A 24,529-nucleotide genomic window follows, 5' to 3' on the forward strand; every position below is an offset into this window, starting at 1 on the left:
AAAAACAAACAACCCCCCTCCCCCCAACTCATTTTATTAACCAACACAGAGGTCAAGGGGAAGGTTCATGGAGATCTGATAGTGATGAGAAACTGGTTAGATACACATAGCAGATGTTTAACTGAGATACATTACTCATGGAGGCGGAAGGTTCATGGAGATTAGAGCAGATCTGAAGAAGAGAATAACGTATTTCCAATCAAAAAAAAAGAAGTGCAGATTTTTGCCAAGCCCAGAGGTATGTTTGAGGGAGTGAAGTTAAGGCTTTCAGCACAGAAACACTAGGAGCGCCTGACTTTAAGCATGGTGGTGGTAGCATCATGGTCTTAACACTTTCACTGCCAATTTAACTGTCATTAGACTGAAAACGGCGGATGGAAGAAGAAGGGCTGTCTCAGAAATCTTCAGTATATCTTCCAACCATCAGCCAGACAGTTGATACTTGGACACAGTTTGGGGTTTAAAGAGACAAAGACCTCAAACACATAAAAGCTGGGTGTGAAATAGACAAAGAGGACAAACATTAAGATTTTGTTCGCAAAATGGACTGTTTTCTTTGTTTGGTCCAAGTCAGAAAAGCTGCACATTTAACTTTACTTTACTCTGCCAGTTAAAGTGGTCAAATATCGCAGCTGCAAGCCCAAATGCATTGATACGGCTACTGAAAAAATTCATATCAAGGAGCAGCTTTGTAAGTGACATATCTGTCAAATTTTACATTAGCATTTCTACTTTTGAGCTTGTATCATGGTCATTGCATTTATTTCAGAAAATTCACAACTAGTAAGAACTAAATTTCTTGAACTTGAACCCACTTTGCCCAATTCTTTTCTTTTTTAAAGTTGGATGCCATACAGTTCTTCTTCAGACAAACAACAGTTCAACAACACAAAAGCCCAAATATTCCATTAAATGCATGTCATGAGTGTATATAAACTTCCTGCTGAAACATAATGTCCAATGACACCAGAATGTGAAAAGATCGTTTCCTATCAATCAACTGTAAGAGTTGATGGGGGGAAAAAATCTGTCCCTCTCTATGGGAATAACGAATGCAATTAAGCAACTTTAAATAGCACGCTCTTTATTGAGAATTGAGAGGTATAAATTTGAACTTGTTTTCAATGTATATGCTGCATTGTTCTGTACATGAAAATGCTATTATTGTCTTGTTTTGAACTTCAATAGCTTAAAAATAGCGCATGGAACAACTGGTTGAGTTAAAAATACATGTGTAGCTAACATTTTTCTGCACTCACTTAGTATGAGTACTTCAACGCTGTGCTGATCAATGAAGTGGACGAGGAAGGCCATAACGTGGAGCTGGGAGGAGAGTTCATCCTGGAGCCCAATGACCATTTCAACAACCTTTCAGTCAACTTGAGCCTTAGTGTGGTGCAGGTGCCCACCAACATGTACAACAAAGGTAAGAGCTTCCACAGCCTGCTAAAAGAAAAGGGTTATGTGAGTGTTATTTACCTACAGTACAGGAAGCTGATGAAGAGGGAGGAGATGGGGGGGAGTAAGTGTTGAAAGTGAGAAATGGTAGCTGGAGCTGTATTAGTGTCACAAGCTTGGGAAAATGGAGATTGGGAATCGATAACAGCTCAGACATAAAAGCAGACCTCTCTGTGAAGATGTTGCTCATATGGTAGCTGCTGAGTCATTTCTGGCTGTCACTACCCCCTGAGCGTTGTCCGGGTGGCTTTTGTTTGTCTGTAATGGACTCCCTATAACTCTCTGCTCACAACACAAAGGGAGGCTCGTTCAGCAGGAGGAGGGGAGGGGATGATTTAGTCACAGCTATTGTATCTCCTTCAGAGGGAGTCAATAAGGGACAAAGGTCAGCAAAGGTGACCAAGATGCTTACCATTATCACCATTTAATTCACTTGTTTCTTTCTGTTTCTTTTTCTCCCTTGTGTCCTCCTCTTCAGATCCTGATATAGTGAACGGAGTTTACTGGTCTGAGGCCCTGAACAAAGTGTTTGTAGATAATTTCAAAAGAGACCCAACACTTATCTGGCAGTACTTTGGGAGCGCCAAAGGTTTCTTCAGGCAGTACCCTGGTGAGTGCTCTCATTCAGTTTGTTTCTCTCTGTGTGGGCTGGTTTTTGTTATTTCATTATTAGACTCATATTAGATTGCCAACTTTGTCGGAACTAGTCGTTTCATCCAACTGTAACTGTGCAGAATGCTTACATGTACAGTTGAGTTGGGAATCTAGCTTGTATTGTCATGTACATGTCCTGACTGGCAGTCAGGTGTAACACCAAAATGTTAAGTAGGAACAAATCTGAAATGATTTATTCATGCAGATGGCCCCAAATTGCACATTTAAAAAGTAACTTTCAATCCATTTGCAACTTACAACACAATCCAGTGGGAGGTTTGTTTATGTCTGCATCAGGTTTGTGAATTTTGCAGATGGAGCAAGACCGTTTATATAAATTACGAAGATCTAACATGTGGATGATGATATGAAAAGATTTAATGTGAGGCAAATATCCTTACCCTTTTTAATTCCTAAATCTAAAGAGCAATAGAAAACAATTGCAAATAGTGAGGGACAAACAAAAGTTAAGGGAATGAAATAAAGAGGCCTCCACTGTCACACTCTCCAACTAAAACATTTTACATTTTTGCCTTTTAAAATGAGTTAAGTCTCCTTTTATTTGCTCCACAAATTGCAGCACTTAACATGCCATATGTGTGTACTTTACTTGGAAATATGTCCATGTGCATAAAAAAAGAGACGGTCTTGTCCATGTACACCAACACATAAATAAAAATCTTAAAAAAACAGTCCCAAAGAAGCAAATTGTCAGGAGTTGTGGTCAGTGGTTTGGGATAAGGTGTGAATTGAGATTAAGTTAAAGTTGTGGTTAGCTCAGCTGACCCCTTTCGCCAGGTTAATGACAATGCATGGATGTTGATGCCGTGTTTCATAAGGATATCTGTGCAAGTTTTCCTGTCTGTGTGCGTGTGTCAGAGAAAGAGAAAAGAAAAGGCTGTCCCATGGGAGCTGTCAGCACGGAGAAAAAACAGATCAGAACAAATGATTTAGAATTGCTAAAAGGGTAATTTGGTTAATGTTGTAATTTTACACACCATCAGAGAGGATGCATATATACAGCCCGCAATTAATCAGAATTTGCCAGTGTTGGTCTACGGCCACACAGAAGAACAGCCATTAATTTCTAGATCCGACCAATGTTCTTGGGCGTTACAGAAACTGTAAAACTGGCAGCTGACTCACTGAGGAGCTGAAGTGAGGCCACAAAAATAAGATGCATTTATGACGTTGTTATACAGATGTGTTTGTTTAATGTACTGTATAAAGAGAAATCCATACAGAAGAGATAATTCTCCTCTGTTTGATGATGCCCCATCAGCAATGTATACATCTTTTGAATAATAAAATAGCTCACACTATGTAGGACGCTGCTTTGATTTTTGTTTTATTTCATGAAAGAGAGCGATAATATTAATGGAGTAAGGCATATGTTGTCAGTTTCAGTCATGATTCTTGAGACCGTGGAGTGGAAAAAGTAAGACAAAAGGTTTTTAGGAAACGATAGATAAATTGGATTTTAGTAATGGATTAATGCACCTTTGGTGCAGTGGTGAGTTTACTGCTACAGGGTGGTAAATATGGTACTGACTCAAGATAAAACATAGTGAGAATTTTCATCATAAAGAGCAAATGTGTTGCTCAGTACAACAGTGTGTTTCAGTGTTGCGTTTTTAACTGTTTTAGACTGCAGTGGAGATCAGTGGCAACGAGGAACTCACCCTTTAGATACACAGGCAATACTTGTTAGTGAAATATCTAGTTGATTTACCTCTTTTCTTGGGTTTTGTTGCTTTATAAATCTAGTACATTGCAAGATTTATCATTTAGATGCATGTATATACAGCAGGTTAAACTTTAAGGTTCGAAATTAATTGTGTTGCTGTTGTGTCAACACTCTCCTGAACATGTAGCAAATTTGGTTATCCTTAATGACTTTAAAAGGTTATATGCAGCAAAATAGCATAGTGTTCACTACTGATGAGCTTCAATGAAAGATAAAGGGACTGCCATTTAATCTGGCAGAGTTATTTTATTTTTTCTAGTGAATTTGCATCCTAATTTGTTTCCCAGGCGTAAAGTGGCATCCGGATGAGCATGGCGTCATTGGCTTTGATTGCAGAAATCGAAAGTGGTAAGCTTCCATGTACATGCGAACACGTCGCTGCTAATCACATAATATGTGAGAAAATATTTCCACTACTCTATCCTTAACTAGTGTAATGGCTAACTAGGTGTGTAATTTAACTCTGTATCACAGGTACATCCAGGCAGCAACGTCTCCAAAGGACGTTGTGATCTTGGTTGATGTTAGTGGTAGCATGAAGGGTCTGAGGCTGACTATCGCCAGACAGACTGTTTCCTCAATATTAGACACACTGGGGGATGATGACTTCTTCAACATCATTGCAGTATGTTTCTGTTCACATGTCAACGTGTCCCATTTTTTTAATGTTAGTGTGGTATCTGACATAAAAGTTTTAGTTGAGCTCAGTCATATACGAAAAAAGGGAAAATTTTGTTTAATTTTCTCTACTTTAACTGCCGTTTCTATTTCCACAGTACAATCAGGAGGTCCACTATGTGGAGCCTTGTTTGAATGGTACTCTGGTCCGGGCCGACAGAACCAATAAAGACGTGAGTCCTTGATCAGTCTCGTGAATGTGGATTACATCATGTTGATTTTCCGAGATTGACTTTCTTTGTGATTTATGTGCTTATCTTTCAGCATTTCCGTGAACATCTGGACAAGCTGTTTGCCAAAGGGATCGGGCTGCTGGGTGACGCTCTGACCGAAGCATTCACAATCCTGAATGATGTAAGTTCCACTACAGTAAACTGACTGTCAGTTTAATGAGGATGCTGTTCAAACATGAATCTTTTCAGTCCAGATTCTTCTCAAATAATATATCACAAAGCAGATCTACTTAATACTTGTTTACTGATTATGCGGCAACCATTAGTATTCATAACTTTAGATAGAATGATTCATTTATCTGTTGATAAAGTAATGAATGAGTGAATGTTCCTTGCTGTCGTAGAGACATTTCGCCCCTATTCAATTCAAAGCCTCCACTTGACTGAGTGGAAGGAAACTTTCATTTTACAAGGCACATCTGTTTTCACTGACAGAAAGTGTTCATGTACAACACTCTGCATGTTTTCAGCTAATTGTGAGAAGTAGCACACTCTACTCAAATATATTTGAGCATTTGGGAGGTGTGTCGCCTGCCGAAATGCTTCATTGCTATTCCCGTTCCACCCTCCAAACACAGACACATCTACTCTAAAACGTGATTAATGGCTCTAATTAATGTCAATGATTAATATTGTTGCTGATTGGAACACAAAGAAGATAAGGCCAGGAGCCAAGCTGCACTTCTTTTATCTCCCGGTTTTCAGACGAGCTTTGGCTGCACCGCTGAAGCTGAGGGAGCACAGCTTTTACCTCTGCGTTTGTCAGATTAATTAAAGCTCCGCAATGAATATGGAAATCAGTTAGCCAGTAGCCCACTGCTGAAATTCTGTGTAACACTGATGCCTGGTGATTTAAGGCCTAAGAATGCAGCCTATCAAAACCCAAATCAAAGAAAACCGCTTTTCACATTGTGAGCACTGCAGCATTTATATGGAGTAGCTGAGCAGGGTTGTGGAGAGTAGTTGTTTTTTTTATAAATACTTTCTCTTACAGACCAATATGAAACAAACAAAAAATCTGGCCCTCACTAGCTCTTAGAATAAGGTAAATGCAACATCAGATGGACAACAACACATGATATATTACACGGTGTCATTTGTCTAACAAAAGATAACCCAAAAACAGAAACACTGTGTGAAAAACTTACTACACCCTTACTCTTTTGATAAGACTTAAGAGGCTATGTAAAAGCAGAAGTTGGGGCAGTTTGCTGGTCTGCAGCTTTCAGGTGTATGTTAACACAATGCCAAGGAGGAATGACATCTGTAATGATGATTCCCATCAGTCTGGGGAGGGGAGGCAATAAACTGAAGTCCGTCATTCTACAATAAGAAAGAGTATTTTATAAGTGGAAACCTTAAAGACGTCTTCCCAACAAGTTCAACCCCAGGTCAGACACTGTAGTGCTCAAAGATACTGCAAAGACCTAGAGCTACATCTCAGACTCTGCAGGTCTCAGATAGTGTGTTAAATGTTAAAGTTCATGGCTGTACAATTAGACTGAACAAGTTTGTTTTTATTGGGCTTCAGGAGAAAGCCTCTTCTCTCTAAAAAGAACATGCTTATGTTTTAAAAGTTGCATCTAAACCAACCACAGGGCTTCGGGAACAATGTCCTTTGGACAGACGAGACCAAAGTGGAGATGTTTGGTCATAATGCACAGCAGCACATTCGGTGAAAACTAAAGACAGCATACCAGCACAAACCCACTGTGAAGTGGGGAGAGCTGATGATTTGGGCAAGGACCTGGACACCTTGTAGTCATTGAGTCGGCAATGAAGTCCTCTGTGTACCAAAGTCTTTTAGAGTTAAAGATGATGCCATCTATCCGACGGCTAAAGGTTTTCTGAAAACGATTTATACAAGAGCACAAGGATCTCAAACACAGCATTAAATAGAAAAAGAAAAAAATCGAGGTATATTACAGTCAAAGTCCAGAACTGAACTTTATTGAAATGCTGTGGTGAACTTCCATCCACTTCAGTGAACTGAAGTGGGCCACATTTCCTTTGCAATAATGTGGGAGACAGATAACATCCGACAGAAATTGATTACTTGAAGTTGTTGTTGCTAAAGGTGGTTCTATAACCAGTTGAAATATGGGGTGTACATAATGTCTATAGCTTTACTTTTACTGAATAGATAATAACACAGCGTAATATGTCATGTGTTGTTCATCTGAAATTGTATTAACCACATTTCAAGACCTGATGAGGACCAGGGGAATTTTGTTATTTTGACACGTACATTGCTGCAGATTAGCAAAAGCTCAGGTCTACAGAAGAAGCTGTCGACACTGTCAGTCCGTAACCTGCTGAGCATGACGAGCACCATCTTCAGACTGGGCCGAGCTTTTCTATTTTCTCTGAAGACATTCTGTCATGTGAAATCATGGGCTAAATCATCCAATTACAGAGCTGCTTTAGCACGTGATGATGTGTGTGATGGTTCATTGTCATGCTGTCATGGTTAATTTTTGACGGATCAAAAGTTCCTCTGTGAACAAAAGCACAACACATGATCTTATTATAGTGAATTGTAGTGAATGATCACACTTAGAATTTCTTCTACAAATAAACTGAAGTGAAAAATATAACTTTGTACAATGAAACATTTTCTTAGACAGAGTTTTACAAAAACCTGCAGTGAAAGTCAATCAGTCAGTACAATCTGCATTGTTTGATATATACGCTGTCTGTCTGAAGTAATTTGTCCTTCGCTTGTTGTTTTCTTTTGTCAAGTAAAGTCATGTCAACATGTTAGATCAAGTTGTTACATGAAAGTATCATTTTAACATAAAAAATTGGGCTGCATTTAAACTTTACGTCTTGTTACATTGCCATTTTGTCCCGTTATTAGGGCTCTCATTATGACTTTTATCTGTCATTTTAGGCAAAGGCAAAGGCAAAGGCAATTAAGGATATGTATAAGAAATTATTAACAATGACAGATACCAATGATTTGAAGAAACGAATTATGAGCAAAACAGGCCTTGTTATCAGCAACCAAAGCCAGTTATAACAGAAGATGCTCACCTAAATGTGAATCAGTGGAAGATAGTCGAGTAGAGAAGAGTAGAAATTTAATGTCCCTGTGGGGAAATTTGCTTTGCAGACAGTAGTCAACATATGTACCGACAGTACGGATTACGATACATAACACCAAAACACATAAATCACACACTGCCACCAAGATCACCATCATTTGTTTAAAGAGACAACAGCTGAAGGAATGAAAGGAGGTTTGTGTCTTTTTGTACTGCTTTTGGGAAAAAGCTGGTCCTGCTCCCAGAGATTAAGCATTTAAAGTTAAGCACATGAAGACAAGGCAACACGTGATGCAACAAGATTACATCAGTAAAAAAGATGGAACAGTTGAAAACAGAGGAAATAGTGATGGAAACATATCTCTGTGAGTTTCATCTAGCTGTATTTAAAACAAAAAATAAAACTACTTTACACAACTTCTGGCTTTAAACTGTAAATAAATTAGGTGATTTGACGTTATGTTTTATGACATGTTGTGTCTTTGTCTGTGAGAGGGACTTCTGAATGCCTGCTGATACTTGTCCTGTGTGATTTAAGAGCAGATGAGCTCAGCAGGATTCATCCTGTGATTATGTCACTACACATTCCTTTGTCTCCACATTCACACTGTTACAGGTCAATAAACCACTTAATTACTGCACTGCATCTTCTGGCATCAGAATAAAGCATGCCACATTATTCAGGATTACTTACTTAAACACAGTGTGTTGCTTATTGACTGAGGCCTTGCAGACATTGTGTGCACACTGTTTGTTGGTTTAAAGAACAATACCGATATGTTGGTATATGTAACACTTTTCCCTCTTTCTGTAGTTTAATCAGACTGGACACGGCAGCGTGTGCAGCCAGGCCATCATGCTCGTGACTGACGGGGCAACTAAAATGTATGATGATGTTTTTGAGAAGTACAATTGGCCAGAAAGAAAAGTAAGTCTTGACCTCTTTCTCCTTCCTTCTCTCTTGTGCTCCACACTTTGTCTAATTTTCAGTGCGACATGTCTCTTTTCTGAAAATTTTCTGCTTGCACTGCAGTATTCTTGCGTCAGCGATAGGCGTACATTTTAATACTGAATGCTAGCTCCAGCTCTTGTCTGATGTTGTGAGGAATTGGTTTCTTACTTCACTACTACTCCATGACGTAAAATCCATGTCAGTGTGTGTTTCTTTTCAGTATGTTGATGCATTACCGCTCAATATTTTTTTCACAAAGACTAAAACATGGGAAATGAACTGCTTTCAAGGGCAGTGGATGTAGAAGAGACCAATCTAGATGGCTTTACTCCACTTACCCCACTTCTGCGCTCTACCAACACAGCCTGGACACAGTGGCTTTAAAATTCTCTTTAATACAATGTTGGTAAGCTCTAAATGCAATCGAAATTAAATCAACGGCTGTGCCATTCACATAGCAATAAAAGCAACAGCTCAGGGGCTTTTGCTCAGTCCTATCAAGCATATGTGTGTTGGCAGTGTTTGGCAGAGTACAAGGCGATGTTTGGCCCCCCACCCCCACCCCATTCATACACCCTCAGGGCTGCTATATGGCAGCCAGTCAGTGTTTTCTATATGCTTTATGCTTAGCAAAGCATCTGGAGCTAATGAGCCGTGCAAGTCTGGCAAAGTTTCACGCAGCGCTCTTTGAAAGGATAGTAGCACATGCCCTCATCCCCAGACCCCAACAATGGAAAATTATTTGAATTTAACTAAATACAATACATTTATCTAAAGAAAAATACAAAGTACAACATATACATTGTGTAAATGATCAGCTAAACAAAACAGAGTTGGAAAGGCAGCCAAGCACCAAGCACATCCTGGCGGTGTTGTAACCATCTTTTGCTCAAGAGCCAATAGGAACATGACAGAAAGATGAAGCACTAAGCGCAGGTGTCACTTTGCATGCTTTTTTTCTTCTCTATCCGTCCATCTTTGAAAATGTAAGCATCTTTGTGTCCTTTGCACAGGTTAGGATATTCCCTTACCTGATTGGACGAGAGTCTGCCTTTGCTGATAACCTCAAATGGATGGCTTGTGCTAACAAAGGTTGGAGACTTTTTGATGAACACTTTCCAAAACAGCTTGGTATCAGAGCGTAGATATGAGCTTAATGTGGTGCGTCTGTGCAATACTGTGATAGATTGAGGCTATTGCTGTGGTTTGGTCGTGTGCATCTATAGTATGTGTGTCACGTGTGTGCGTGCTGGCTGAGACTCCTTCTGCCAAGAGGCAATGAAGTGTCACTTGAGGGAGGGGGGGTCAGGGGTCAATCCGCTCTAATCCCTCTTCCTGCCAGTGTCTACCTCTCGGCTGCTCGCTGCTGATGGTTCCCACGTGTCAACGCTCCGGATGAGTGCTCTCTGAAAGGGAAAGTCACAGCCAAGAAAACAGATCGCAGAGGGATTGTACAATGACAAGACCCAAACCTCCTTTCCCTCACAGACCCCCGCAGTGAAATGACCTTACATGTCCACTGTGAAACGGCGTCAGCATCAGCAGGAGCTGACACCAAGTCAAATTGTTCCTGTGCCGCTCTGAGCCGATACACTGGAAACCTGCCGCAGCAAAATTCAGTGCAATCCAGTAGTGATAGAGGCATCAGCGGGAGTAACGAAATACATAATAACCAAACAGATTTGATTAGGAACTTTATTTGCATTTGGTGTTTAACAATTGCTACCAGTGGTCTGGATTTAATCTAATGCTAATTAAATACGATAGAACTTGACAACAATAAAATATGAGAGTCATTTTGGATTCCTTCCTAGACCTTGCTTAAATGTCTGTCAGAATTTCAGGTAGTGTAGTAAAATGGGAGGTCCTTGTACACATGTCGTGAATTTTGTAATCTGATTTCAATTTATTTAGATACAATTTTTTTTTAATCTATCAATGAGCATAAGCCTCTAATGTTTTATAATGAAATATTTCATAGTTTAGTTTAGTAATGATATGTGAAATGTTAGTGATAATACAGATTATCATCATTGTAATAGAAATTTTTTTTTAAACCTAATCAAGTTTTTCTTTTTTGGGGGGATGTGGTCCAACATTTTGAAAAAGATACGGGATGCATTGGGCCTTAGCTCGTCTGAGATCCAAATACAGCTTGTGGTTGTTGATAATAACACATTTTAAGCTTTTTAAGTGTGGAAATCTTACTTGTTATGGAGTATTTTCACATTGTTATAGTACAACCCAAGTAAACAATGAAAACACCTCTCCAATCCTTTTGTCTTTTTGATATGCTGCATCAAATGGTTCAAATCTATTGTTGCAATGCTTACGTGGAGTTAATGTTGCAGGAGTTAAAGTCAGCGTTTTCTATTTTAGTTCAACGTGTGCATTCTGTTACAGGATATTTTAGCCAGATCTCCACTTTAGCTGATGTTCAGGAGAACGTGATGAGGTATCTTCACGTCATGAGCCGTCCAAAAGTTATTGATCACGAGCATGACACAGTGTGGACCGAAGCTTACGTGGACAGTGCCGTAAGTATGTTGCAGTGTTTGCTGGAAGCCACATCCAGGTTAATATTCCATACAGCTGTTTACTACAAGTTTGACTCTCTTACAGTAAAACATTACAATCATCGCACGCCCGGATACTCTTTAGGTTCTCATTCAGGGTGTTTCTGTCCTGCATTACGTGCTATTGTGAAGTGCCTGTGTGTGGATATGCTCTCTCATCATTATTCTTCATGCTGTTGGAATGATACCTCATTATGAGCTTCATTAATCTGCATGGATCCTCCCCAGTGTACTGTACATCTGTGTCCACAAAGTCAATGCTGAGCGTACAGACTTTAATTCACTGATAATTCAATCTTTATGTGTCTTTTCTCCCTTGTCAGCTTTCTCAGGCTCGTAAGGTAAATATCACATTGGCATATTTTACTGATTGACTTAGTGATGAACTGACAGTGGAGATATTTTTGAGGTATCGTGGGACCAGAAAGGAGATTCTGGGTAGAGAGCAAAGATTTGGATCAGCAAATCTGAGTCATATTGTGTAAAGCAGTAGTGGCTTGAGTGGTTAAATGGTTAAATGTCACCATTGTGCTTTGGTGTTCCCCTGGAAGTCTAAAGTGAAGGTAGGCCTTTCCCTCTGAGGGGCAGGAACAGCACAAAGGCATTTATTTTACTTCATTCCAGTTTTTAGACGATGTACACATCAAAGTACACTCGCGCACACACACACACGAAAGGGTTAGAGATTGTCCTCTAGAGTGTGTGCTCTTGTATCTCAGCCTCAGACACACCATTCATCATTCTGTGGATCATTGCACTTTATCTCCTAAAGCCCATAATAAAACTGACATTGGAAGGGAGACCAAGAAAGAGGCAGAGGAAGGGAGAGAAGGATGGGGGTGGAGGTTGTTAGGCGTCCGCTGGTTTACCTGTGTGCATGTTTGTGGGTGCATGTTTTTGTGAAGACGAAAGCAGCCCAGATTTCTACTCCATTGTGTGTGAAGTGATGAATTTAAGGACCAAACATTCTTCATTTTGTCAGGCTTCCTTGTACACACAGCGGTTCACAGCTCGTTTTCTGCCTTTGCACGCACATACACAAGCGGACATCAACCACACACATGGGCTCACTCAGCTGTATCAACTCACAAGGTGAAGGAATAGCAGACCTACTTTAACGCTGCTCATGTGCTTAATTATTGTCAGTCTTCATCCTCCTGAGAACATCAGAGGATTCAGGTGTGACAACAGAAAGGTTGTGACCAGGGTCGTATTTTTACACATTTTTCTACTGGACCTTATTTAGATGCTGCATTAGCTTATCTAATGCATTAAAAAGTGTCTGCTTCTTATATTTGTAGAAAGACCTTTGTCTTGGTTGTCGTCAAATCCTGAATCTGTTATTTCCCTCAAACCTTGCAGGTTCAGTGTGTAGAATGTTGTTTAGTCTTATGAAATTTGGGTTGCAGCCACCACTCAATGTCCCCTTTCTAAGCGTGCATGAAAAAATATATTGACCATGTAACACTCTTTCAAGAGCCAATTTGGTTTGTCTCCTCTGGGCTACTTTAGTAACATGGCAGTGCAATATGGTGGAGCGATGAGGAGGAGGACAGGCTGTGTTTCTGCATGAAAAATGTTTATTGTGTTGAATATTCAGTATAATGTTCAAAATTTTTATGGATTCTACACTTGGTAGAAGAAAGATGTAGGCATCGTTTTGCATTTCCACCAATAGTCTGGCATAAGTTTTGCATACTGGAACTTTAACAACTTCTTTCTATGTGAAAATTTTACTTAAAAATGTATGTCATTGTCATTGTCTTTTTTCAGCTGAATGACAAATCAGGTCCAACTCTGATGACTACGGTAGCTATGCCTGTCTTTAGCACAAAGAATGAAACGGTGAGTAAAGTATTCAAGACAGTTTTTTTTTAGAAAACTCCAGCAAATTTACTTTATTTGAGTTTTTACAAAATAAATTCCTTGTATTTGAGTTTGGCTTTCTTGAATCCTCATTTTTCCAAGTTTACCCAGCTCTACTGCATTTTTGTCAGATCCTAGGAACTGATTATTTTTCCAAATGATCATTTAAAGGTTGAAGCAGTGGCTTCCAACCACACTGATCTGTTAACACAAAGCAACAAATAGTCTTTCTCTCTTAGAGATCAGGTCTCAACGCTGCAAAGTAAGCTTAATCAAGCTTCCATTGCTATCTTTTTTTCATTCAAACTGACAAAATAGACAGAATTGAGAAATGCAAATCACTCATAATTTTTCTTTTGTATATGGCCACTGTGTGTATGTAAGGTTTTGTTTCTGGGTAATGACCATTGCTCTTTTTGTTACAGCCATGGGAAGTTGGTATGTTGTATAAAATGTAAATAAAAATGGATGTTATAATTTGCTAATCTCATTAACTATTCATAAAACACAGTAAAAAATAGAAAACATCAAATGTTGATAGTGAGACATTTTGCAAGTTCATGAAAAATATTAGCACATCTTGAATTTGATGGCAACAACACGTCTCAAAAAAGTTTGAACAGGGTCATGTTTACCACTGTGTAACATCCCTCATCTTTTAACAATAGTCTGAAAACATCTGGGAACCGAAGAGATCTAATTTAAGATTCTAGCTGCTAAGTTCTTAGTCCTTTTTTTCATTTTGCATGTTTGCATGTTGCACCAAAGGGTTTCAGCTGGTGAAAGGTCTGGACTGCAGGCAGTCCAGTCCAGTATCCAGACTATTCTACTCTGGTGTCATGCTGTTGTAATAGATGTATTAATGTATCATTGTCTTGCTGAAATATGCAAAGCCTTCCCTGAAAAAGACAGCATATGAATGGGAGCATGTGTTGCTCTAATGTACAGGTGGCCAGTTAATGCACCTCCATACCATCAGAGGGGCAGATGTTTGAACTGAGCGCTAATAACAAGCTGGATGTTTCCTGTCCTCTTTGGTCCACATTTGATCCATGATTTCCAAAAAGAAATTTCAAATTTCAATCTATCTGACTAGTTTTCCACTTTGCCACAGTCAAATATTTTTCATAAAAACAGAAATATCAACATTTCATGTATTTTTCATGTTCTGTTGTGAATAAGATATTAGTTTATTAGATTTTCAAATATTTGTAATCTGTTTTTTTACATTTTACTCAGTGTTCCAACATTTTTGGAACTGGGTTTTTTATCTATCAAAAGACACATTTTACTTTTAATACTCAAAAAGTAAAGTTGTGTGATGATGTTCTTATCAGAGGGCAGTCACTCTTCCTCTGGGTGTGTTGTAATCTGAGCTCCACAGCGCTGCAGTCAGTACATGTTCAATTATGCAGGTTTCTGCCGTGCAGCCCAAAACTTTCTCCATGGAATAAGCAACATTCTTCAACTTAAAGAGAGAGATAAGACCAGAGTCAGTCTTTTTCTGCTTCCTTTGATTTCCCCGAGTTATAGAGTAGGCTGCGTGAAGCGCTCCAAGTTAGGTTTCACCTTCAGCTTCTTTTGTTGTGGCCTGAGTTTCTGCTACTCTCGTGCAACTTCCAGTGCCTTTAAAGGTCATAAAATGCCCCTTTAAGTGCCTTTTACTTATGTGTCCACTTCTCTTTTTTCCTCTAACTGACTTTTCAGTGATTGTGACCGAGCACTAATGCTGATTCTAGCTGAAGTTGTGTTTGTTTTGAATTTTTTCATGCAGAAGAACCAGGGTATTCTGTTGGGGGTCGTAGGAACAGACATCCCTCTGCAGGAGTTGATGAAGCTCATCCCAAAACATATGGTACAATCAGCTGTTTTTTACTAGATTAATGTATTCTGCTTTTTTTTTTTTTTTATTTGGCTCTGCCTTACACATTTCTTTCTATGTCTCTAGTTAGGTATCCATGGATACTCATTCGCCATCACAAACAATGGCTACATCCTGATACATCCGGACCTCAGGCCTCTGGTAACTCAGTTTCTTTGTGTTAAAACCTGAACATTCTCACAGCATTCCCTGACTTTACCCTCTTTTTCCTTTTCATTTTGTCCATGCTATTGTGTAGATTACCAAAAATACGATGGCACACAGAGACAAATGTATTATCTGGCTCGGAGGCAACATGGGCTTGTATAGTCTGTAATCCCAACCTTTTCCTTTGATGTATGCATGCAGGGATAAGGGCCACTCATAGGGCTGGCTGGCCTGAGATTTCCCAGAGGTAACTTAACACTCGCTGGCAGAGACCACAGCCCCTCGCACTGAGACCGCTGGTTCCTCAGGAGCTTTGACTGTGCTAGTGGATCTGTGTGTGCCAGTGTTAGTGCTACTCCTCTCTGTGCAACTGTGTGTGTTGGTCTGTGTTGGTTCTTTGTGAATGTTTCTTTGTGGCTGTGGTTGTAGTAATTGACTTTTCTCATTTCATGTGCGACATTCAGAAGCAGTTTGACATGAGCACTTTAATGCCTTGATGTAGACTTGTTTGAGCGTGGATTTTCTATCAATCATATTCATTAATTCTAATTTACCTGTCAGTGTTAATTTCACAGATGGTTTGTTAAATAATTACTCTCCAAAAGCTTCATAACAGTGCTTGATAAATAGGTGTGTATAGGGAGTCTTCGTTTTATGACAAAAGAGAGATTATATCTAGAATATCTAGTTATTTCCCTAAAATCATACTAATATATTTAGAAATTTATGGGCCATATGCAGATTTGGCAGTTGTTTCAGGCTAAATTAGCTGACAAATGTGAGCTTTGGTTGAACTTTTAGGCAATTTAAAGCACAACATTAAACTGTATACACTTTGTTACTCTGTGCAGTATCAGGAGGGTCAGAAGAGGAGGAAGCCCAACTACAGCAGTGTGGATCTCTCTGAGGTGGAGTGGGAAGACAAAGATGACATTGTACGTGCAAAAAGTACATGAGTACAAGTTCAGAAAAGTTGACATTATTTAAAGCCTAAGCATTAAGTATAATATCACAAACTAAATGTGTTTGGATCTGGAATATTTATTTTTTTGTCAATTTGTTGAATCTTATCTGAGGTTCTGTTAGATTAAATGAGCCTGAGAAAGATTGTGTTATTGTTGAGCAGTTTTCAATTATTTCAGTGAAATTGTACTGAAATCCAGCGCAGACAGGTTATTAGATCACTGAGCAAGCCTTGACAACTCTGCTGTGGGTGCCTTTTTAGCTACGTAATGCTATGGTGAACAGAAGGACAGGAACTTTCTCTATGGAGGCAAAGAAGACTGTGGACAGAGGGGTGAGGCTGCAGAAATATACTACTTAGTGTCTGCTTATCAGATCATGATTGTCTCAGACCTAAAGGAATGAATATCTTCTATCTTTTAGAGGCGTGTGCTCAAGATGCACAATGACTATTACTACACGGACATCAAAGGAACCCCATTCAGGTGAGAAAAGTTTTACCACGTTCCTTAAGGACTTTCTGGTTGTTTATAATGCAGTTCCAGTCAAACGTTAACTGACTCAGGTTAATGCTCTTCTTTCTTTGCGGCTCAAGTGTCGGAGTAGCTCTCTCAAGAGGTCACGGAAAGTACTTCTTTAGAGGAAATGTATCCATTGAAGCAGGTAACTCATTACTACGCTGCAGTGCAAGATGTTTTACTCAAACTAAGCGTTATCGACAACCAGGATTAGATATTCATATAACGCATGTATTGATTCCTGCTGGAGATTGCACATCAAACTTTGTAAATATAGGCTGAGATGTCAATATGAGCTGCACATACACAGGTTCTCCAAAAACCTGATTGTTACCAGAATTCTTGTGCTCACACATACCCACTTAGTGCATCAGTCAACACAGACTGGCATTGCTGAAGCGTTACTGACTTGTGTTTTTCAGGGCTCCGTGATTTGGAACAGCCAGATGTCGCCCTGGCAGATGAATGGTGAGGAAGGGGTTGTGGAAATAATTATTCATGCATTATGTAGGTTAGTCCTCTGTGTTCACCAGGCGTCCTGAGGCCTGTGTTCTAACAATATGGCTCTTTTTGGACAACACACAGGACCTACTGCAACACAGAAGAGGAGCATGAGCACCGTCACCTGACCCAGATTCAAGCCATCAAGCTCTTCATGACGGGCCGCAGACCACACCTCAAATGTGAGAGAAGTCAGAGTCACAATTAAAGATTATTATCTGTGGAGATAAGCTATTAAATGTTGGTGATGTAAACAGAAAATATGACGAATGAGGCGGATGTTCTGTATTTGTGAGTTAGATTCCTGACTCAAACTGGTCTTTCACCCTGTAGGTGACAGAGAGTTGATCCAGGAGGTGTTATTTGATGCTGTGGTCACTGCTCCACTGGAGGCCTACTGGACCGGACTGGCTCTCAACAAGTCAGAGTAAGAACGATTTTGAAACCACTTTCCGTAACTCTTCCCTGTCTGTAGTCCAGGGTTACACAGTCATGTGAGAAGAAAGTACAACCTCTTTCATTTCTAAGATTTTGCGCATCAAGGCATCATTTTAAGAATTGAAGATCGGATCCTTGCCACATGTTAGTAAAGGGTAAATACAGTCTGAGCTGAACAACACATGGCATATTACATTATATCATTTTCTATTTAACTAAAAAATAACTTGCAGAAGCTGTTTGTGAAAAACTAAGTACGCTCCATGATCCAATAACTTGCGGAACCACCTTCATCAGTAATAACATCATTTTGTTATCATTTATCACAGCTCTTTTAGGGTCCCACCACAGCATATCAATCAGATTGAGATCTGAATTTTGACCACACCATTGCAAAACCTTGTTTGTAACCACCTGGCTGCAACTTACCCCCTTAATTCCTATGGAAGTGGTCAGGGTATGCTTAGTTTTTCACAAACTCCTGGAATTTAGCAAAGTTTTTCTTAAACAAATAATGATGTGGTGTGATGGTTCATATGTTACTGTTCATTAGGGGTTGTAGTTCCCTAATTTACTGTACTTTCTTCCTCTACAAAAATAATTAGAAGTGACGTTATTTCTGTCAGATACGGTCAAAGAAAACTCTCAGAAAGAATGCGTAGATGATGCTCTGCATTACACAAACAGGAACTCAGACAAAGGAGTGGAAATTGCTTTTCTGGGCACACGTACTGGTCTGTCGAGAACCAATCTGTTTGTACCCGCCGATCAGCTCTCCAATCAGTGAGTGGTGCTGCTCAACATTTCTCTAATCATTACTTACAGCATGGTGCATGGCTGTGATTGTGTTTGATGAATCTAATCATTCGCTCTTCACCTCACTTTCAATCTCTGTGCCTCCGCAGAGATTTCCTGACAGCGGAAGACAAGGAGGGTGTGTTTAATGCTGATCACTTCCCTCTGTGGTACAAGCGAGCAGCAGAACAGGTCCCGGGCACATTTGTCTACTCCATCCCCTTCAGCACAGGTACACCGTGAAGTGTAAAATATCAGCTCATTCAGCCTGTGCAATACTAGACCCGAGATGAGTTTATTCTTTTTCAGCTGCTAAATCTAACTGGCATTGCACAAGTCCGTCATTTTTCCTGTGCAGCATCGTTTACTGCACCTCTTGAACATTTCTGTTTTCCTGCTGTCGTAATTCAGCATTCTAAGATGTAAATCAGTCACTGTCTCTGTTGTCGACTGTTCTTATTACTGGTGGGATGGGCTGCAAACCTAACCTGCCTCACAGCTTTTCTGCTTTGATGTGGCTCATGTTCTGTCAGGAGGATGGAGAATTCAGATTTCTTCTTTGTGACATTTACAATCCCCCTCTGTTAACAATGACTGTGTCAGCTCAAGCTTTGCCATCATAACATGAAATGTTCAATCACAGCAGCCATTTCAGAAATATGAGCGTCATCCGGCTGTATAGAAAGCTGTAACTGGACACTATTGCTGTAAAGTAATAGACTAGTGCTGCAGTTTCCCCTGACCCAGTAGACTGAAGCTGCTGTGTAAATGGTGCCATCTACTGAGCGGATAAAGTAATGAGAACAAATTACCTGTTCTCCCTCTTTAGCTTTAGAGAACAAGAGTGTGGTATTGGCCAGCACGGCTATTCAGCTCCTCGATGACAGAAAGTCTCCAATCGTTGCTGGTAATGATCTCTAAAGATTCTCTTATAACATCAGTGTCTAGCTTGATTTATCACTTTCAACTTACTGTTATCTTTATCTTGCGTTCAGCTGTTGGGATCCAAATGAAACTTGAGTTCTTTCAGAGGAAGTTCTGGACTGCGTGCAGACAAGTAACCTCATGTCAACTATTAAATCATGACCATACAAGATCATTTTCTTCCCAGTAACTTATGTGACCAAATTATCCTTGTTTTGTGTTCAGTGTACAGCCCTGGATGGAAAATGTAGCATTAGCTGTGATAGTGAGGTAGGAACAGTCACAGTAACAGTAACTAATGCTTACATTTGCTGAAGATTTTTTATTTTTTAACAAATCTTTATTTATGCTTAAACAGGATGTTAACTGTTACCTCATTGACAACAATGGCTTCATTCTTGTTACAGAAGAACAGTCTCAGGTATTGTCTATTGTAAATGTTTATATCTATGAATAAAGGTTTAAACCATGGTTTCACCTCGGTTCCTTCAAGACACCTTCATGTTACCATCTGGTTTAAAGTTAGTGTACAAATTATCAGCATTTTCAAAAGTTTTCCAGAAAAGTACAAACCAAAAATGACTTTTTCAGCATTTTTGGGCAAACATTGATGCATAAAGGATGTACTGTGCAATTTCAAAGTCAGACATTTCATGGATATTATCAGTGAATAACATGACAACACATTATTATAACACTTATGTAATTTCATGGTTGGGTTTAGGTTATAACACAATGTCCCCTAGGGTTAGGAATCAAACCCACTTGGTTAGGCTTAGAAAAACATCATGATTAGGACCAAAATACATCCTTTGTGCTGTGCCACTCTCCCCTTTATGGAAACCATTTTGACACCTCACACGCAGTTGCTCCCATGACCACTAGAGGTCACATGTTCTCTGAATATGATTATATGTCACTATTGGCTGCATGAACAAATTACCCATGGGACATTATTGGAGGAGGATCTCAAATTTTTCTCACCAGATAGTCCAACAACTGTAGTTAATGCATACATTTTCCTGTCATTTTCATACTGAAATGCTAAAGAAACAGCTTGCATCTGCTGTTGCAATTTATCCAATAGATTCCTGAATTAAAACTTACAAGTACTTTTTTGATTTCATAGTCGAGCTGAAGGTGTTATTTGTTATCTGTTTCCACCAAAACAACCAAAACAACTTAAAGACTAGTACTCCATCCAGTTCACTCCTCTTTAAAAGTTGTTTCTGGTTCAAACGGTTAAGAAAGAACATTTCCGATATCAAAACTTACCAATTTGCCTTTGTGTGGTGTACAGCAGTTTTTTAGTATTTAAGTAGAGTAGTTCAATTGACATGAAGGTGGAAAGCAGATTTACTTTCTCATAGATGCACACATACTAAATGAGGCAAAGGTGAAGGCAATATTTTCATGAATTTAACTCTGCATTGGATATTTAGAGCAACAGAAATGACTTTATATTGAGTTAATCAGTGCCATTATATGAATGAGTTTGACATGGGAATGCTTCTGCTATTTGTCCATCTGTTAAGATTTGTAGTGGTGTGTTTTGACTTTACTCCTCTCTCAGACAGGGCTCTTCTTTGGAGAAGTGGAGGGTGCTGTTATGAACAAACTTCTTCAAATGGGGTCCTTCAAAAGGTCAAACACACAACATGACATTTTCTCACTTCCACAACCTGATCTTAAAAAGTACAATGATAAACATATCATATTGTATGTTTACCACAAACGCTGCTGTACGGACTCTGTTTCAGGATAACGCTGTACGACTACCAGGCCCTTTGCAAAGACTATGCTGGGAGCAGCGACAGTGCACGCACTTTATCAGACGTGAGTGTGCGAGACGCAAACTCAGCTGGTAGATTTAGTTTCAAGTTTGAATCATCAGGATGGACTGCAGTAAATGTGTTAGAGTTTGTGGTGAGGTGGGTGGTTGTAAGTGCATTGGTGAAAGGTCAGTGGACTGAAAAAAAAAATCTTTTATTTCTCCTTTTCAGCCTTTTTCTGTAGTGAGGTGGCTCCTGACTGAACTCGTCATGTAAGTGTGTTGAGAATATATTCAAATATTTGTTTGATATACACTATTTCCTTTTAGTAACTGCCACCTTAAATGTTTTTACATGGATGTTTGTGTTTTTCTCTTAGTTTTCTGCTAGAATTCAACCTGTACAGCTGGTGGAACGTCGATCTCTCAGTTAAAGGTTGCGACTATGTTGTTGATGTCATTATTTGTTTGTGTGTGTGATAAAGAGAGAAAGAAAAATGAGTACGTGTAATAAAAAGGTCTGTTTTCTGTAGATTGGCCATGTTCCGCGGTTCAGTTAAACTTGTTGTGTCTCCCTTTCAAGCTCAAAGATCTCGAGGTAAAACCATGATGGTACCATGTGATACAGAGTACCCTGCCTTTGTTTCTGAACGCACCATTAAAGAAACAACAGGCAACATTGACTGCGATGGCTGTATCAGGTACTGATTCTGACCAGCCTGAAAAGGATAATCAGTGAATTGTCAAAGAATAATAATACGATTCATGTAATACATCTTTAGTCTGTCAGTTCTCATTTTGTAACATTTTGACTCTCCTCTCTCTATCTATATCTCTTTCTCTGTGGGTTGCAGATCTTTTGTCATACAGCAGATTCCCAGCAGCAACCTCTTCATGGTTGTTGTGGACAACAAGTGTGACTGCAGCAGTATTCCTCCGGTGACCATGGATCCCATTGAGATCATGTATATCCTTTCTAGTCTCACTTGTGACTAATCAAAAATTATGTTTGAGCAAAGTAAGTTAAGATGTACTTTGACTGGACAAAAAAAATATCACATTAAAATTTGTTCTTGATTTCAGCACACAACATTACCTTCTGTCCAAATTATATATTTTTTTTACATCCTTGACACCTTTGAACACAACGAGTCACTAAAATGTGACAGACTGAAGTTTCAGAAGGACAGAAAGAAGCCAGAATCATGTCATCCCTTCCACCCTGAGGTATGAGAATGTCTTTTGTCTGCACTCGGTGTGTCTACGTGTTCACAGTAAAGCTTATACTGGAACGCAAGGGTAATGCAATACTCTATTTTTGCAAACAAGGTCACCTGGACACCAGCCATGTAGTAAGACGTTTTCACACATGAACACCGGAGATAATCCAAAGAGTATGTTGTGTAAATCACTGTTTTCTCTACAATACCTTAAAAATAGTTAGCAAGGCTCCCTGATGACCCTTCTTGTGTTGTGTTGTGATACTGAATGTATTCACAGTAGCGAGGACCGAGTGGAAAGTAGAAGGCCTTATATAGGGTTTATATAAGTGAGCCAGTGCACATGCTGGTATGTTACTGCTTCATTCTCCTTTCTGTTGACCTGTATGCTATTTGCCTGCTCCTTGCAGTACTTTTATCAACACAAAGAGGAGCTTCATTTTCTACCCTCAACATGTGGTAAAGCAAACACAGCATTTTCTACAGTCTAATTTCTGCATCAAAACCTCCCTCCCATAGACAGTCATTCCCTCGCATATCACATTTCCACCAGAGAGTACAGTTCCAGCAGATATTCTCCCTCTGTGAAGCAGATATGTGAACAGCAATTGCATGAAAACATACGGACCAAATCTGCAGTGTTCATGTGTGAACATAGCTTAGGTGAAAAATCTCTGCAGGAGGTCTGGAGCCAAGGATGCTGACATTTGCATTCTCACGTCACCACTCGAGTGTAGATATGAAGAGGACTTTAGTTAGTTATGTAACATAAGCAGAACCCAATATCGGGTTTACAAAATGCAATATTTATCACAATGAGCTGTGTCTGCTGCAGGAAAATGCCATGGAGTGTGGTTCGGGAACTCGCCTCTCCAGCCCTCTAACGGCAGCTTTGCTACCTCTGATAGCAGCAACCATCAGCAGGTGACCATGAGCAGCAGAGCTGGACGTCAGTGAAAACTAACTCAACAAGAAGATGCTTAGACGCATAGAGACATCTCCAATCAGAACGAATTTTGTCATACCTCTGCAGCAGGCATTACTCTACTAGAACGAAGCCTTTATCAGTAGCACTGAGACATCTCCATTAATGCAGAAAACACCGAATTCTATGAGAATAAAGGGGAGAGCTTGGTGTCTTTGCTCAGTGCTTTATAGATCACTTCACTGACAGTCCATCACATTATTTTGAATGTGTGCTGAATTATGTAAAAGAAAAAAAAAACACAAATGAGTTCTGGGCTCTCTTGTAAAGTTTAAACGTGTCCAATGTGCAAAGGGTGATAGTAAGGCATAATAGTTGTTTCTTTGTTGTGAGCGGAAAAAAATGAATGAATGTAAATGCACTTTTGTGAAATATGAAAAGAATGAAGACAGGCCTATATCATTGGCTGTGAAACTCTAAAGACAATGTCATTGTGGTTTTATTTCTTGAGATATTTTCTGATTTTGTAACTATATCCTTTTCATGTCTGTCAAGGATCATTCACAAAGGATATTAAGGACAAGGGGAATCTTGAACGTGTTGTATTCTGCCAGATTCTCTTCATTTTAAGGAAGAATATATTAAAGAAAAGCTAAAGATGCATGATGAGGGTCCAGCAGTGTGTTTGAAGAATGTCATATTGATGTATTCAGCTATAATTTATTTTAAAAAAATGTCTACATAATCTTAATCACATGTCTAGAAAAGCTGATGAATAAACACAAAGAAATATTTTCCTTCATTTGCACTTTGTTCTATTTAGTCCTGCGTGTTTGTGTGTGTGTGTGTGTGTTCTTGTTTTAGTAATGTAAAAAGGAATTATTCTGATTAAATTACTGACCTTGTTGGGACCAGAAGAGTTCTTGGTTTCCAAAGCTCAGTATTAATGAGGCGGAATGATATTTGTAAAGTCCTGGTTAAGGTCAGAGCTGACACTTGAACAGAGGGCAAGATGTGTGTGTGTGTGTGTGGGTGGGGGGTGGGGTTAATTTACATGATCATTAAGCAGTTAGAGGAGACAAAGTATTTATCATAAACAGCTTCTTTAATACAAGATAAACTAAAGCATGGTGCAGGAGACACAGTGAACCATAACATTTTATAGTAAGTAAGCTGTAGTTTTAAAATTAAAAATTAAAAACAGGAGTGAATGACTCTAAAGTTTGCTCTAAAA

General features: G+C 39.3%; 1 protein-coding gene across 1 annotated transcript in view; it reads left to right on the forward strand.

Annotated features, from left to right (window-relative positions):
* Positions 1-24,059, forward strand: part of cacna2d3 (calcium channel, voltage dependent, alpha2/delta subunit 3) — a 30,442-nt gene extending 6,383 nt beyond the window's left edge. The window contains 34 exon segments of the mRNA XM_072383144.1: positions 1,264-1,426; positions 1,937-2,068; positions 4,147-4,207; positions 4,334-4,484; positions 4,636-4,710; positions 4,802-4,891; positions 8,632-8,745; positions 9,783-9,861; positions 11,173-11,306; positions 11,669-11,686; positions 13,119-13,199; positions 14,995-15,066; positions 15,160-15,234; positions 16,092-16,175; positions 16,466-16,537; positions 16,627-16,688; positions 16,799-16,866; positions 17,144-17,189; positions 17,307-17,404; positions 17,556-17,649; positions 18,348-18,443; positions 18,566-18,701; positions 19,293-19,362; positions 19,451-19,512; positions 19,605-19,649; positions 19,738-19,800; positions 20,953-21,023; positions 21,140-21,215; positions 21,383-21,423; positions 21,531-21,586; positions 21,734-21,851; positions 22,005-22,117; positions 22,295-22,377; positions 23,206-24,059. Coding sequence (XP_072239245.1) covers positions 1,264-1,426; positions 1,937-2,068; positions 4,147-4,207; positions 4,334-4,484; positions 4,636-4,710; positions 4,802-4,891; positions 8,632-8,745; positions 9,783-9,861; positions 11,173-11,306; positions 11,669-11,686; positions 13,119-13,199; positions 14,995-15,066; positions 15,160-15,234; positions 16,092-16,175; positions 16,466-16,537; positions 16,627-16,688; positions 16,799-16,866; positions 17,144-17,189; positions 17,307-17,404; positions 17,556-17,649; positions 18,348-18,443; positions 18,566-18,701; positions 19,293-19,362; positions 19,451-19,512; positions 19,605-19,649; positions 19,738-19,800; positions 20,953-21,023; positions 21,140-21,215; positions 21,383-21,423; positions 21,531-21,586; positions 21,734-21,851; positions 22,005-22,117; positions 22,295-22,377; positions 23,206-23,298 — 2,892 coding nt within the window. The 3' untranslated portion in view covers positions 23,299-24,059.
* Positions 24,060-24,529: the final 470 nt, after the last annotated feature.

This window comes from Leuresthes tenuis, unplaced genomic scaffold, assembly GCF_036924035.1.
Source record: "Leuresthes tenuis unplaced genomic scaffold, fLeuTen1.0.hap1 SCAF_3, whole genome shotgun sequence".
In the NCBI taxonomy this organism is placed as follows: Eukaryota; Metazoa; Chordata; class Actinopteri; order Atheriniformes; family Atherinopsidae; genus Leuresthes; species Leuresthes tenuis.